This window comes from Pongo abelii, chromosome 13 (genome assembly GCF_028885655.2).
Source record: "Pongo abelii isolate AG06213 chromosome 13, NHGRI_mPonAbe1-v2.0_pri, whole genome shotgun sequence".
Classification (NCBI taxonomy): domain Eukaryota; kingdom Metazoa; phylum Chordata; class Mammalia; order Primates; family Hominidae; genus Pongo; species Pongo abelii.
The window spans coordinates 67,775,572-67,793,280 of NC_071998.2; the positions used below are offsets into that span (position 1 = coordinate 67,775,572).

Sequence of the window (17,709 nt, forward strand, 5' to 3'; positions counted from 1 at the left end):
AAAAAAGAAAAGAAAAGAGTTAAAGTTGAATAACTTTTTTTTGAAGGATATAGACAATTTCTGAATATGTGGATAATAATCTCTTCTAATAGAAATATAAAGAATTAGAAATATATGCCTTATACTTTTAGGTCATGTAGAATCAAGGAAAGATGCTTAAAAAGGGGTTTTATCTGGACTAAATTGTGAAGAGCGAATATGTACTGTGAAGTTAGCCAGGTGAGGAAAATGCTGAGGGAGTGCTTATAGGAAGCTACTGAATGGCACGTAGACTGGTTTTTATATAGAAGAAATAACAGGGCTAAAAAACATGGTGGGAAATGGGATGGAAGATCATTTTTAATTTAAAAAATTCTCTCTATAGGTGCATTATTATAATGAAATGTTCGGTGTATGGGAGCCTTTGCTTGAACCCTTAGAAATTGATCAGACTGAGGATTTTAGACCATGGAATCTTGGTATCAAGGTATGTCTATATATGTGTATGTGTGTATATATATATGTATTTTAAAAGACTTTTTTAAAAACAGATTTAGGTTCACAGCAAAATTGAGAAGAAGGAACAGAGACTTCCCGTATACCACCTACTTCTGCACGTGTATAGCCTCCCCCTTTATTAACATTCCCTCATCAACATATATTTGAAGTCTGAAAAAATTTTCCAAAATTGAGAATGTTTATACCACACTCGACACTTTATTTTAATCACAACAAAATTCAGATTGTCTCATCGTGAGCCTTGCCCACATGCTTCCTTGTTTGCCCTCTGAATATAATTTTCAAATCTAAGGCCAATGTTGCCTATGCTTCTAATACAATTATGTAACAAGTATTATGTTACTTGTTACATAATTTAGAACAATTTAGAACATAATTTAGAACTAAATTTAGAACAATTTAGACATTGTTCTAAATATTTCAATCCATACAACAACTGTTGGAGGAAGATAGAGTTTTTCTTTAACATGTGAAGGGACTGAGACCAGGGAGGTTAAGAGACTTCTTGAAGTAATAATAGCTACAAAGTGGAAAAGATGGGATGCAAATCCAGCTGCAGAGGGGTTAAATCCACTCTAAACCACTATGCTATAATGCCTGTGTCATCTTCTTGTAGGTTGTTGTCTATCCTGAGTTTCCTTCATCCTTTGGATATGTGCGTGTGTGCAGGAATGTATATTATTTGTTTGAAATATATTGTGGATTTATATAATCATGAGAATCGGGGCCTTTAGGTGAATGAAATTTTGCTTCTGAAGCAAGAGACTGCAGAATTACTCACATGTTTCCTACTTAATAATGACTTGGTCAACCTGCAGACAGATTTTCAGTGGCTTAAAGCCAGTTAAAGTAACAACAGAGGTGGCTAGCTTAACATGTTGAGCTCTTAATTATTAGATCACTTAATTTTATTTTCCAGATATTTTAGATGAAGGATTTGAAAACGAATTCCTTGGTGGTTTTTAGGTTAGAATACACATGGTCAGTGGATCTGTGACTCCTAAAAAATGGTAAAGGGTATTGATTCTTATGAGCTCTAGGTTTATAACACTGTTCTGCTACTATTGTCTGCCTTTGTAAGTCTCTAGGTTTCTGTTCTTTATTATTAGCATGACGAATACATTAAGTTACTTTTTTCTGTCTGAGTTTTTATGTTGCTTTGAAGTATGTGCTTTTATATTCAGATCCCAGGTACACATAGTAATTTTAGGTTTTTATTTTTCCTTCAAAATTGTATCTGCCATTTTACTATCGCTGATGATGACATGATTTATTTTCTCTAATACTTCTGTCCTTTATGACCTTAGTTGGCTGATGTCCAAGTAATTTCAGTAAGGCAATAGAACTTACTGAAATTAGAAAAGATAAAATGTACTGATCTTTCTAATGTTGTTATTGGGATTTGTCTAGTTATGTTGTGTTCTTAGAAATAATTTTTTCTTATATTTCTATGATTTATCATTTTAGATGAAAAAGAAAGCAAAAGAGGCCATTGTTGAGTCAGATCCTGAAGAAGAAAACTACAAAGTTCCAGAATATAAAACTGTCATCAGTTTCCATTCAAAAGACCAATTAAACATTACATTATCCAAATGTGGTCTTGTAATGTTAAACAATTTAGTCAAGGTAAGAAAAGAAATTTGAAACTTTAAATATTGAGATACTTGTCTGATTGATCTGTCTGTTGAACAAGAAGTTTAATAACTTAGTTGTCATTTGTCCTTTACTGTTCTCCTTGTCATTTAATTTTACACATTTCATTTTATTTAGGATAACTCTTTCTTATTAGGCATTTACAGAAGCTGCCACTGGATCTTCAGCTGACTTCATAAAGGATCTAGCACCATTTATTATTTTAAATTCCCTTGGACTTACTATCTCTGTTTCGCCAAGTGATTCTTTTAGTGTACTCAACATTCCTATGGCAAAATCATATGTATTGGAAAATGGAGAAAGTTTAAGTATGGATTATATCCGAACCAAGGACAATGATCATTTCAATGCAATGACCAGCCTAAGCAGCAAACTCTTCTTCATTCTTCTTAGTAAGTAGTTGATATATTACCTTCCTGGGGCTATTTTGTTTTAAATTACAATTTACATGTTATTTTACTCTTTTGTAGAATCTTAGCAAGATTTTTTTTTTTTTTTAATCTCCTTTCTAATAGGTCAAGAACTGTTTTTTTGTCTTTGCAGTGTCTTGGTTACTATTGTTACTAAAACTTTGTATTCCAAACTCTTTCTTTATCCTCTGCATTATTTAGAGCATGGCAATTTACTGCTTTATTGTTGGGAGGAAAAGTATTAGATCTCGCCCTCATTCTGCTTTTATAGACCATAGATGTCTAGATGTTTGTGGGGGTTCTTTTATTCACATTTGGTATCAGTTGATAGTATTCCACCAGTTTTGCAACTGAATGAATTCAAAGTTTGAATTCATGCAAATGGCAATTTTTAATGGCTTTAGGATTTGTAAATAGTTTTTTTTTATGTTCTGCCTGTTGAGATGAAGGTTTTTTCCTTTGTCTTTTCTGCTTCCCAGAAGTTTTTCATTTTTATTGGAGGTGAAATATATACATTTTTAAAGTATCATAATATGTAGTCATTGTGAAGTTAAATAGTCCCAAAGCCTCACCTACACCACTTTTTGATACTCTGGCATTTAAGTAGTTATTGAGGAGGGCATCATTTAAAAGATTAATTAGACATAGGAGGGTAGGCTACTAAAATAGCTTGTGTTTCTAGTTAGAAAATAACGTGTAACAGGTGTTTCAGGTGTTGTCATAGCGTTGTAATTAATGTTCTCATAAATTTTACCTCTTTTTTTTAACATTTTTATGGATGGGATGGTAAATGAAATTTATGCAAGTAAGTAATTTTATCCCCAATACAACATGTATTTTAGGTAAATATATATAAAATTTTATTTAATCAAGTCCAAGATATAAAGGAAAAGTGACACAAGTTGTTGGAAAAATTAAAAACAAAAATTGTAGTCACCTTGATATTTACCAATGTCTAGCAAAAGGTATTATGCTCTGGTTATTCTGACAGCAAGCCAGAGATCAGTATTCTTGTATTTTATAGTACTTGCTCTCATTACTCATTTTTGAAAGGTTTGCTATTGTTGTCTTGGGTTAAACTCCTGAATGGGAGTTTTTTAATTAATGCTGTGGAAATATATGCTGGCTTCTTAAAATATTGCTTTTATGGACTATATCCAAAGACTCTAGTGACTATTATTTATAAGTTTAAGAATCATCTGAAATTTCTAATATGTAACATATGTAAAATTAATATGTAATGAATTATAATAAAAACTTTTAAACTTATTTAATTTAGCACCTGTTAACCATTCTACTGCTGATAAGATTCCTTTAACAAAAGTGGGACGACGTCTGTACACTGTAAGACACAGAGAGTCTGGCGTTGAAAGATCTATTGTTTGTCAAATTGATACAGTGGAAGGAAGTAAGAAGGTCACAATTCGCTCCCCAGTGCAGGTATGAAATGATTAATTTTGGGGGATGTCCTGTTATGCATATCTGTGTGCTAATAAAATTTAAAAAAAAAACAAAGAAATTATTACTGAATATAAACCGTAACAGTAATACAGCTGATATCAAAAAGAAGACTCACTACCAGCAGTTGCGCTACTTGGTTATGACTGGTGGTAAGAATTTGTTCAATATACTTCTTATAATTTTTTAATAGGAATATTTTGTAAAATCTTCTTACAGTATTTTTTATAAATAAAATAGTCATCAGTGTTTTGCTTTAGGTCTTTGTAATGTATTTATATCCTTTCTATTTGATTAGATAATTTTTAGAGAAATAAAAAATTTTTACAGCTTTATTGAGGTATGTACAATAAACTACATATATTTAAAGTTGATGACTTTTGACACAAAAATGCACCTTTGAAACCTTCATCACAGTCACGGTAATGAACATGTTTATTTCTTAGAAAAATTTTCTATTTCCCCACTTTCCCATTTCCAGGCATCCACTGATCTGTCCTCATTGTACATTAGTTATGTGGCCTAGGATTTTACATAAGTGGAATACAGTACAGATGGAGTTTGACTTTCATTCAGAAAAATTTTGTATGTATGTGTCAACTTATGTGTATCCATGTTATCACATGCAGTTACATGTTGTTGCTCAGTAGTAATCTATTATATGTATATGCCACAGAGCCATTTTGAGTGAACCTTTGTATACAGTGTGAAGTTAAGAATTGAGGTTTTGCTTTTTTTTTCACCATATGGATTTTTTTTCCAGAGGATTTTAGGTCCTTCTTATTTTTATATAAATTTGAGAATCAGATTATCAGTTTTATCAAAAATCTGGATAAAATTGGCTTGTCCTTTAATTTTTAAATTCTGATTACTCATTGATAGTATTTAGAAATACAGGTTATATTAACCTCTGTTTGCAGATTTAACTAGACTCACATATTCTAGTAGATTTGTGTAGATTTAGATAGTTATGATAGCTGCAAATGAAGACATTTTTACTTTTTTCCTTTCCAATCTGGATGTGTTTTATTTTATCTTGTTTATATTGCCTATCACACTGGCTAGAATACAATTCGAGTAGAAGTGGTGAGAGCATATGTTTTTGCCTTGTCCATTCTTTCACCATTAAAAGTGATTTGTGTTGTTTTGTAGATGCCTTTTCTTAGGTTGTAAACGTTCCCTTCTATTCCTAGTGTGCTGAGAGTTTTTATCAGAGTTGATTTTGGATTTTGTCAGATGCCTTTTCTGTACAAAAGGAGGATATATTTTTTAATTTGTTAGTATGATGAATTATATTCACTGATTCTTTTTAAATGTTAGATCAACCTTGCATTCCTAGGATTAATCTCACATAATCATGACGTCTTACTAACCTTTTAGTATATTGTTGGATTTTGCATTTATATTCATGAGGGATATTCGTCTAGAGTTTCAGTGTCTTTCTGTCTTTCTTTTCTTGAGTCTTGCTCTGTGTCCAGGCTGGAGGGCAGTGGTGCCATCATGGCTCACTGGAGCCACATTCTCCTGGGTTTAAGCAATCCTCCTATCTCAACCTCCCGAGCAGCAAGGAATGTAGGTGCACACCACCACACCTATTCTGCCATCTTGCTCCGCCTCTCATTGTTTAACTTTTTAACTCATTGAAGCAGCAGTCCCCAACCTTTTTGACACCAGGGACCTGTTGCATGGAAGACAATTTTTCCACGGGTGGGGGGCTGGGGCATATGGTCTCAGGATTCCTTTCTTAGGAATAGAAAGCTCCATCCATGTGTGTTCCCATCCCCTGCAGGAACACCAAGTTAACAACTATCTACACAGAAAAAACACCTTCATAAGAACCAAAAATCAGGCAAGCACTCACAGTACCTGGATTTAACCTCAGATCATCAGGCATTAGTTAAATTCTCATAAGGAGCATGCAACCTAGATCCCTTGCATGCACAGTTCACACTCCTATGAGAATCTAATGCTCTGGCTGATCTGACAGGAGGCAGAGCTCAAGTGGTAATGCTCTCAAGCCTGCTGCTTGCTTCCTGCCATGCAGCCCACTTCTTAACAGGCCACAGACCGGTACAGCCCATGGCTCAAGGGCTGGGGACCCATGCATTAAAGTATATTTAACGTGGGGTTTCTGTAGGCACCATGTAGTTGGACCTTGTTTTGTTTTGTTTTGTTTTTGTTTTGTTTTTTACCTAATCTGAAAATCTGTGCCTTTTAACAGGGATAATTAGGCCACTTATATTTAAAGTTGTTGTTGATATGGTTGGGCTTAAACTTGCTATTTTTTTTTCTATTTGTCTCATTTGTTCTTTGCTTCCATCTTCCTTTTGTTTTCTCTTTTTTTTTTTTTATTAATTGAGCATTTTTGTTATGAATTCGTTTTATTCCCTTGTTGGCTTATTGGCTGTATCTCTTTATACTTCCTTGTCTTTTTGTTGTTGTTGTTGATACTTTAGGGCTTTATTACATACATATTGTATTAGTCTACCTTCCAGTAGTATTTTGCCCCTTCACATACAGAATCAAAACTTTAGACCAGTATACTTCCACTTCTTATCTCCCACATTTGTATAATTATGTTCATACATTTTTGTGTCTATGCATGCTAGCCACCCCATAATACAAGTTACTGTTTTTCTTAAATGAATTATTTATGTTTTAAATAGGTTTAAAATACAAACTGTATTTGATATTTATTATCACTTTTTCTTCTTCAGTAATCTCACAGTGTGGATCTGCTGGTGTTGAATTCTTTCAGTTTTTATTTCACATATATGTATTACAGATATTTTCACTGGGCATAGAAATCTAGATTGGCAGGGTTTTTCCCCCATACTTTAAAAATGTTGTTCTGCTGTCTACTGTATTGCATTGTTTCTGATCAGAAGTCTGCTTTTTTTCCTATATTTGCTTTTCTACAAAATGTGTCAATCTTTTCTTCAGCAGCTTTTGAGATTTTTTTTTCTTTATCATTTGTTTTGAGCAATTTGGTTATGATGAATCTTAGTGTAGTTTTTTTTATGTTCCTTGTATTTGGGGTTTACTGACCTTAAAATCGTGGAATTATAGTTTTGATTGACTTTAGAAAACTTTTTGCCATTGTTTCTAAAATTTTTTCTGTCTTTGCCCTCTCTTCTCTCCTTTAGGTACCAGTTAGATATACATTAGGGTGTTTGAACTTGCCCCACAGCTCAGTAATGCTCTGTTCATTTTTACTTTTAGCTTTTTCCCCCTGTTTCTTTTTTCATAGTTTCTCTTGCTATGTCTTCAATTTCCCTTTTCTTTTTCAGTGGCCAATCTGCTATTGACCCCATCTGATATATTTTTCTCAATAGTAGTATGGATTTTTTTGTTTTTTTATTTTTCATTGTCTCTTTTTAACATCCTCAATCTTCTAACTTTTTAGTGATATTGGATATAATTTTAATAAATGTTTTAATGTCCTTGTCTACCAATTCTATTACATGTCATTTCTGGTTTGTTTTATTGATGTTTCTTTTCATTATGGTAATTTTTTCATTCCTTTAATGTACCTGATAATTTTTTATTGGTTACCTAAAACTACTGTATATATCAGAACCAGACTTCATTCTTCCTGTTTCTTTTAGACGGATCTTTACTGAGCCTTAGATAATCTACACATGTCCTGATCATTACTCAGCTGAAGTTTTGACAGGGAGGGGACACTCAGTTTTCCAGAATTCTGTCCGTACAGCTCTTGCCTCTCCATGCAGGTCTCTCCCCTCCAGTACAATATGCTGTGAATTTCAGTCATGTTGGCTTCCCCAGATTTTCAGATCTTGTCTCTTCAACTTGGCTGCCTGCTCCTCACACAGCAGACTAGAAACTCACTCTCCAGACAGCAAGCTGGGTAGTCATAGGGCTTATGTAGTTTTTTTGTTTTTGTTTTTCCCTTGTGCCACCTATTGCCCCGTATCAGAAACTGTGGTTTGATGTTTGTTGTTTTTCTTCCTGCTTTTTAGTTGATTCGGGTGGGAAGCTATATCTGGTCCCCGTTATTCTAGCATGGCTGAAAACAGATATCCCTTCTCTTTCACTTTTTATTTAGTTAATTATTTTAAAAGGTGACTAACAGCTGCACTCATTACTGCTGATTATTTTGCCATTTAAATAGTTGAACATGAATTTTGAATTTCTTACAGGTACTATGTGTAGAAATATTTCTATTGCTTCAAATGTATAGAGCAAATAGTTTTTCTAGAATTAAAAATATAGTACAGTTAAGATTATTCATTTATGAAATTCTTAGTTCTCATGTTTTATATGCTGCTATGAAGTTTTTAAAGTAGATTTTGGTAAGATATAGAAAGATTATAAGAAAATTGTTTTACTAAACAATTTGTTATTATCTATTCCAAAGATAAATATGAGTATTTGGAGGTTTTCTGATATTATTATTATTATTATTATATATTAATCAGAATAATACATTTTTGCCTGACCGTTATTTGCTACTTACTGGAGGAGATACTCTTCATACTTTTCTCTCTAAAGAAAGTTGCAACAATTCAGTCACCTCTTCAGGCTCCAATTCTAATTCTAGTTCTCTTGCTATATCCACCATATCTGCAGTGACTTGCTCCATTGAAGTCCTGAATTCCTCAAAGTCATCCATGAGGGTTGGAACCAGCTGTTAATTTTGATATTTTGACCTCCTCTCATGTATCACAAATGTTATTAATGGCGTCTAGATGATGAATCCTTTCCAGAAGGTTTTCAATTTACTTTGCCAGATCCATCAGAGGAATCACTATCTATGGGAGCTGTTGCCTTAAAAAATGTATTTCTTAAATAATGAGACTAATATTATTTAAGTCAAATATACAATGTTACATATAATATTAAGAAGTTGAAATTACTCGTTGATCCATTTGCTACAGCATAGGTGTCGTGTTAGCAGGCATGAAAGCAACATTAATCTCCTGTACATCTCCATCAGAACTCGAGTCACAATGTGCATGGCCAATGAGCAATAGCATTTTGAAAGGTTTTTTTTTCCTGAGAATAGGTCTCAGTAGTGGGCTTTAAAAATTCAATAAACCATGCTGTAAACAGACGTGCTTTCAAAGTCAGGCTTTGTTTTTCCATTTATAGAGCACAGAGTAGAGTTAACATATTCTTAAAGGCCCTGGGATTTTCATAATGGTAAACGAACATTGGCGTAACTTCAGGTCACTAGCTTCATTATCCCTTTAAGAAGAGATTCAGACTGTCCTTTGAAGCTTTGAAGCTAAGCATTGACTTCTCTTCTCTAGCTATGAGAGTCCTAAATGTCATCTTCTTGCAACAGAAGGCTGTTTTGTCTAGTTTGGAAATCTGTTGTTTAGTGTAGCCATCTTCATCAATGATCTTAGCTAGACCTTCTGGATAACTTGCTGCAGCCACTTGCCGCTTCACCTTGCACTTGTGTGTTATGCAGGTGGTTTCTTCCCTTAAACCTCGTGAACAAATGTCTGCTTCCAACTTTTTTTCTGCAACTTGCTCACGTCTCTCAGCCTTCATACAATTGAAGAGAGTTAGGGCCTATCTTAGGAGAATGTTATAGCTGGTTTGATCTTCTATCCTGTTATTAGGCTGTTTTCATACTGCTGTAAAGAACTGCCCAGGACTTAGTAATTTATAAAGGAAAGAGGTTTAATTAACTCATAGTGCAGCATGGCTGGAGAGACCTCAGGAAACTTACAATCATGGCAGAAGGCAAATGGGAAGCAAGGCACCTTCTTCACTGTGAGGCAGCAGGAAGGAGAAGTGAACGCAGGAAGAACTACCACACACTTACAAGACCATCAGATCTCGTGAGAACTCCATCACAAGAACAGCATGCGGGAAACTGTCCCCATGATCCAATTACCTCCACCTGGTTTCTCCCTTGACACATGGGGATTATGGGGATTACAATTCAAGATGAGATTTGGGTGAGGGACCTAGCCAAACCGTATCATATCCAGACCACTAGAATATTCTTCCTGTCAGCAATAAGGCTGTTTCACTTTCTTATCATTTGTGTGTTCACTGGGTTAGGACTCTTAATTTTCTTCAAAAACTTTTCCTTTGCATTCGCAACTTGGCTGTTTGATGCAAGAGGCCTACCTTTTAGCCCATCTCTGGTTTTGACATGCACTTCTTAACATTAATCATTTCTAGCTTTTGCTTTTGATTTAAAAGTGACAGGCATGTGCCTCTTCTTTTCATTTGAAAGAGGCCATTGGAGGGTTATTAATTGTCCTAATTTCGATATTGTTGTGTTTCAGAGAATAGGGAGGGCCGAAGAAGAGGGAGAAAGTGGGGAGAATGTCCAATTTGTGGAGCAGTGAGAACACACACATTTATTGATTATAACACATATAATTAAAATGAAAAGATTGAAATATTGTGAGAGTTACCAAAATATGACAGTGAGGCACTAAGTGAGCACATGCTGTTAGAAAAATGGCACCAATAGACTTGCTTGATGCAGGGTTGCCACAAACCTTTAATTTGTAAAAAAATGAAATATCTGCAATTCACAATAAAGCAAAACATTATAAAACAAGGTATGTGTATATATGAATTTACTACTTTCGATAGTCAGGAGAAATGGTATTATTCAAAATAAAATTTGCCCACAGTTACACAGCTAGTAATCAGCACTGCCAGTATTTATCTCAGGTTTTTTTCACTTTAACATCTATGTTCATTCTGCTATCATATTGCTGTTGTGTAGTCATAAACTTTAGGAATTGTTCCAGCAGGATAGCTTACCTGCAACACGCTTCTGTTTCTTTCTTATCTTTGTAATTTTTGAGAGACAGGGTCTTGCTCTGTCGCCCAGGAGTGCAGTGGCATGATCAGTGCTCACTGCAACCTTGACCTCCCAGGCTCAATAATCCTCTCACCTCAGCCTCTGCAGTAGCTCAGACTACGTGTCTGCACCACCATACCTGGCTAATCTTTCAATATTTTGTAGAGACAGGGTCTCACCATATTGCCTAGGCTGGTCTTGAACTCCTGAGGTCAAGTGATCCTCCTGCATCAGCCTTCCAAAGTGCTGGAATTATAATGGGTGTGAGCCACTGCGCCCACCCACTTTTATACAGATGGATGCTCCCTTTTCCTCTGCTCCCTTAGACTTTTCAAGCTTATGCTCATTCCGTTTTCCAGACTTTTGATCTTTCCTTGAAATTTCAACTACTAGTTATTCTCAGCTTCCAACCAACTTTTTCTGCACTAAATTTGAAAGGGAAAACAAAGGAAGCAATATCAGACTTCGGTAACTAACTTCACATTCCAAACAGGCACCATTTAGAAGCATGTGTTTCTTAATAGGCTCCATTTACATCAGTGATAAGTTGAATGTGAAGTTTATTTGGAATTATAATCAGAAAATATATTGGAAAACTTACAGTTAATGTCTGTTGTGGAATGCTCTGGATGTTGGTTATTGGTTTGATAGTGGACTTTGAAGTTTATTATAATACAGATGTCTCCATCCACACCATGGAATTTAAAAAATATTGACATTTAAAAATGTTTCCCTCAAAAAAAAATACATGAAGTTGAAGTCAGCTGTTTTGTTTCCCTCTTAGTCCACATTCCCTCCTTCCGTCTTCCTTGAGGTAATATCAATTTGGTGATACGTTGTGTATATTTCCAGTACCATATTTTAAAAACTATATTCCTGTCCAGAAAATATATACTTGTGTTTTTAGTGTCTTACAGAAATGTTACACTGCTCACCTTGTTTTGCTATGTTCTGTTTTCATTCAAATATTTGAAGTGTAACCATATACTGATACATAGGTCGTTATTTTAATGATGTTACATGATTATATCAATTTGAAGAAAATTTTCTTATTTTTCTATTATTGAGATTGTTTTCATTTTCATTTTTTTATAATGAAAGTGGTGTGGTGAACATCAGTGTCTTGAATGAATGTAGTGAACATGAATGAATACACATGTGTAAACATTTCTCTAGGTATGGAACTAGGAGCAGAATTCCTAAGAAGAAAGTACATTTTCATTTTTACTGAGTTTTTGCCGAATTATTCTTCCAGGTTATTTTATCAGTTTACATTCTACCAGTAGTATATGTGAGTTCCTGTTCACATCATTTTCAACTGTTGATATTACCATACTTCTGATTTTTTTTTTGCAGTTTGTTGGTATTAAAAGATACTCTATGAATATAATTTGTATTTTCTTGATTACTAGGAATGTCAAGTATCTTTTCATCTGTTTTTTGGTCAGTTTTTCCATTCTGTGAATCATCTGTTTACATTCTGTTCCTGTTTTCCTCTTGATTGCAACTTTCTTAATGATTTTTAGGCTTTTTGAGTGTGTAGTGGTTATAAACCCTTTGTCAAGTATATTACAGATATTTCCCAGCCTGTAGATTGTCACTTTTATCATACAAATATTTAAAATTTTGATTTTTTTCTGTGAATTTTTTTCTACTATTTTTGTCTAAACAAAAACTTATCTTTAAACTAATTAGTCCCTATCCTAAAATCAAGAAGATATTATCTTATTCCCCTGTAGGATGCTTAAAGTCTGTTTTTGAGATTCCTATTATATAAAACTGTAGAGATTTTTCTTGTACGTTTTAGGATAAATAATATGTTTGTTTCTTTTCTAATTTATATAAGCAAGATGAATATTGCCTGATAGTTCCTTTGTTAAGATAGTTACATGGACGTATTTTTTTTTTACACATCTTTAGATTCTTAGATTAATGATACTAAATATTATTTGTTTTTCTTTCCCAGATAAGAAATCATTTTTCAGTCCCACTGTCTGTTTACGAAGGGAATACCTTATTGGGAACTGCCTCACCTGAAAATGAATTCAACATACCATTAGGATCTTACCGGTATTTTTTCTTTATCATTTTATTTACTCTAAGATCTCTTGTAGAATTTTTGGTTTCTGATTTCACATGGATAACTTTGATCAAATCCATCCTGCTAATAGCTTATCTAACTTATTTAGGTTTCAGTGCACTTAGATCTTAAAAAAGAAGTATTATTTAATTTATTGTAATAACTTATACCAAGCACACTATATATGCTTTTCTCTTAAATATAATTATATTTTGATTGCAATATAACCATCATAAGCATAGTCATATGATTATGAGTTTTAAAAATGTCTAATAGATCATGCCTGGTGGTTTCTGAATTTATATATACTATTATGAAGTAATTTGTACTTCTCAAAGGTTTTATAATACAATTTTTTTGAAATTCCTTTAGTAAACAATATTTTATCCTTTTCTTTTCATATTTGTTCCTTGTTCAGGGATGGAGTTGTAATATAAATAGAATTATATGCTACATTAATTTTAAATTTTTAAAGTAATTAAATTTGATACAAAATATGTTTTAAGAAAATATTAAAATTATAACAAAATATTATGAGCTAGTCTTATAGATTTTATATCATAACAAGTAAGTATTAGTCAAGATATGTAATCTGGAATTGAAAATAATCTCTTATATGGAAATTGAACCTTATTGGAGAATAAAACTGTCCTCAGAATTAAGCATTGTAGTTTATTTAAATACCATTTTAGAATACACACTAGAAATAGGTACTTACCTCAGTGCTACAGAAGGATAGAGGCAAAACTGCAAACAGTGCTTACCTGTTCTCTTGTCCAGAAGTTCAGAATGGGATCCTCAGTGCTCCGAAGACAATCTAGCAGTTTTAGGCACATGTTTTCACATAGATCGACCTGCTAAACCTAATGAGTGTTTTATTGCTTAGTTCAGACTTGCTGAGGGAAAGAATTGTATTGTTGAGAGAACAACAAAATAGTCATTTACAATATCTGACCTTGCTCTAGAGAGGATTTGGGGTGGGTTACAAGACTAGATTAAATATGGCATGTAAAATATATTTAAAAATTTCTGTGAAGAAGTTTCATTTTCTTCTTGGATAATAAAAGTTAATGATATTCTACTTTTTAATACATTTCTGCTATATATTTTGTGTCTCTGTCCATAGTAGAGAAAACAGTACCTTTATACTTTTTTCCAAGGCTGAATATTAATTTGTTACATGATAGTTAATCCATCTTAATGAGAATTAGTAGTGATTAATTCATCTTAATGAGAATTGTTACTGACTAAGTACTTCATCTTAAGTAGAATTATTAGTGACTAACCGGCTTGGATTTCTCATTAGGCATTCTTTTTTCTTTTTTTTTTTTTTTTTGAGATGGAGTTTTGCTCTTGTTGCCCAGGCTGGAGCGCAATGGCGGGATCTCAGCTCCCAGGTTCGACTGAGTATCCTGCCTCAGCCTCCTAAGTAGCTGGGATTACAGGCATATGCCACCATGCGCAGCTAATTTTATATTTTTAGCAGAGACAGGGTTTCTCCATTTTGGTCAGGCTGGTCTCGAACTCATAACCTAGGTATTCTTTTAATCTAGTACTTCAGTGTACTAGATTCTTTTACTAGTACACTAGTACAGTGTACTAGATTCAGTGTACTAGGTATTCTTTTAATCTAGTACTTCACATCTTATATTTAAGATGTGAGGTCTTAATTAACAAATGGCTGTCTTTCTCTATTCTATTTCTATTCTTAGGTTAATGATACAGATAAATACAGATGCAGATAAACACAGGAAGACAATTTATATTTTATTAAAATATTTAAATAGAATTTAAATATCCTGATTCTTTTATTCATTTAACAAATATTTATTAAGGTTTTCTGTGGGTGAGACACTCAATACCAAGATGAATTGCATGTGGCTATTGCCATCAAAAGATAGATATATTACATAAATGTATAAAGTAGGAAACAGTGGGTTATAGAGAGTTATAGAAAGTGTTAGAGTTGCCAAAAACTATGGAAAACATAAAAGGGATTAATGACTGACTCCTGGGCAAGATACATGAAGTACAGTAACATATGTAATATAGTAATATGGAGATTAGATGGAAAAGGCTATCTAAGAGGAAGGCGTGCATAAACAAAGATAAGGAAGCATGAAAGCGTAGTGTTATAAGGAATAGTTGGGAATTCACTGGAATGTAGAGTGCATGTTGGAAGATAAAATTTGAAAGATAATGTAAGTTCACAGTTAGATGGTTGCTCCCTCATTTTCTTGCTCCATTTTTATAAATTTTATCTCCATCTGTTAGTTTGATCTATTTTTTTCTTCTTGTCTCAGATAATTTGATGTTCTGTTTCAAGACCATTCACACTACTATATCTTCTCATTTAAAACCTCCTGTCATTGATTATCTTTCTTTCCTGTTTTCTTCATTCATTCCTTGAACTTTCCTTTGACCTTTTATATTTCTCTTACTCAGATTTTCTCTTCAGAACACCCTTTTTGGGAAAATTGTCACTTGGCAAACACCTTGCAGTCTGTCTAGAAACAGCCAACCACTCTGCCCTCAGTCTACTCTAAACATATGTTTTTTGGTACCTATCACAACGCAGTAGTTATCTTTTAACATTTTAACATTTCCCACCTGATTATGATCTTACTCGTTTGTTTGTTTTCAATTTTGCCTTGTTGTTGGTAGATAATAGGTCCAATAAATGTTTTGATAAACTGGGTAAGTGTATTAAGATTAGTTTAATTTGGAAAAAATTAAGGTTTTATCTTTAAGTATTAGAAGTAAGAGTGGAAAATAGAATGAAAATTATAAAAGGAATGTAGAAGTAGAATAGGCTATATCTCTTAACTGTTTTGACAAATAATTTATATGCTTCAGTCAGGGAAGAAGGAAGTCTAATATCTCTCGCAGTCCAGGGTGCCAGTAGCTGGAAGTCACTGAAAAAGGACATGCAGAAAAGTGGGTAGAGTGGGTTCAGTGTTCAGTCTAGCAAATTTAAGGTGCCATCAGAAATTATTACAGAAATACATCATAGATATTTGACATTTTAGGAGTAGAGCTTAGGAAAATAATCAGGGTTGAAGATAGTTTTGACTGTTGTTCATTTATAAAGGACAGTTTCGTGTCATAACTATAGCTAATTAGTTTTACAAATATAAAAATATTTATGAAATGTTTATTCTTGGCTACAGTGTGGGTTCAAAAATTATTAAGTATAAAATATTGCTGAAATGTAAACAATGTAATATTCAAATGTAAAGATTAACCATGTGACAACCAATAATTTTGTCACCATTTTCTTAAAACCACTCTTCTGCAATGGCAAGAAAAGCCAGAATTGACAAATGGGATCTAATTAAACTAAAGAGCTTCTGCACAGCAAAAGAAACTATCGTCAGAGGGAACAGGTAACCTACAGAATGGGGAGAAATTTTTGCAATCTATCCATCTGACAAAGGACTAATATGCAGAATCTACAAAGAACTGAAAAAATTTACAAGAAAAAAACAACCCATCAAAAAGTGGGTGAAGGATATGAATAGACACTTCTCAAAAGAAGACATTTATGCGGCCAACAAATGTATGAAAAAAAGCTCATCATTACTGGTCATTAGAGAAATGCAAATCAAAACAACAACAAGATACCATCTCACACCACTTAGAATGGCAATCATTAAAAAGTCAGGACACAACAGATGCTGGAGAGGATGTGGAGAAGTAGGAACGCTTTTACACTTTTGGTGGGAGTGTAAATTAGTTCAAACATTGTGGAAGACAATGTGGTGATTCCTCAAGGATCTAGAACCAGAAATACCATTTGACCCAGCAATCCCATTACTGGGTATATACCCAAAGAACTATAATAAATCATTGTACTATAAAGACAGATAGACACATATGTTTATTGCAGCACTGTTCACAATAGCAAAGACTTGGAACCAACCCAAATGCCCATCAATGATAGACTGGATAAAGGAAATGTGGCACATATACAGCATGAAATACTATGCAGCCATGAAAAAGAATGAGTTCATGTCCTTTGCAGGGACATGGGTGAAGCTGGAAACCATCATTCTCAGCAAATTAACACAGGAACAAAAAACCAAACACCACATGTTCTCACTCATAAGTGGGAGTTGAACAAGGAGAACACATGGACACAGGGAGGGGAACATCACTCACTGGGGCCTGTTGCGGGGTGAGGCGCTAGGGCAAGGAGAGCATTAGGAGAAATACCTAATGTAGATGATCGATTGATGGCTGCAGCAAACCACTATGGCATGTGTATACCTCTGTAACAAACCTGCACGTTCTGCACATGTATCCCAGAACCTAAGGTATAATTAAAACAAAAACAAAAATGCTAAAGCAGAAAGAAAAATAATAAAGTAAAATATCATACTGATGTTAAAAAAAAAAAAAAGCAGCACTGTTCCGCACTATGGACTATGTTTTAATAACGTTAAATATCGATTGAAAACTTTCATTTGATTAATGTTGGAAAGCTTGCGATTTTTTTTTAATAGTAATTTTTTTTAGTTTATGAATTCAGTCATGGCATTTATTTCCTTTTAGGCCCACATATCCAGAAAAGCCAAATTCTTTCAGTTATATGTACAAGTCACAGATGATTCTATGTGGTTTGCTTTGCATATATAACTGATACGATTTATGTATTTTTATATGAAACCATTTATCTTATAAGTGTACTTTTAAGATAGTAAGTTTGTAAGAAAAATATTCTCCTCTTAAAAGTCAAACAACTTGATGAGCTTCCAGAAAGTTAAGATGATATCTATTTATCTATCTTTTTTTTTTTTTTTTTTTGA

At 33.5% G+C, this 17,709-nt stretch overlaps 1 protein-coding gene across 12 annotated transcripts in view; it reads left to right on the forward strand.

Annotated features, from left to right (window-relative positions):
- Window positions 1-17,709, forward strand: part of VPS13A (vacuolar protein sorting 13 homolog A) — a 245,159-nt gene that overhangs the window by 149,022 nt on the left and 78,428 nt on the right. For 9 of the 12 annotated variants that reach the window (XR_010136525.1, XR_008509734.2, XR_008509735.2 and 6 more), the window contains exons 42-47: window positions 365-466; window positions 1,966-2,124; window positions 2,288-2,543; window positions 3,841-4,001; window positions 12,788-12,891; window positions 16,207-16,287. Coding sequence is in view for 6 of the 12 variants with exons in the window: in XM_054520069.2 (XP_054376044.2) it covers window positions 365-466; window positions 1,966-2,124; window positions 2,288-2,543; window positions 3,841-4,001; window positions 12,788-12,891; window positions 16,207-16,287 (863 nt within the window). In the remaining 6 variants the exon portion in view is untranslated. The remainder of the gene's footprint in view (window positions 1-364; window positions 467-1,965; window positions 2,125-2,287; window positions 2,544-3,840; window positions 4,002-12,787; window positions 12,892-16,206; window positions 16,288-17,709) is intronic. The other 3 variants (XM_024252431.3, XM_024252433.3, XM_054520072.2) reach the window with 1 other exon arrangement.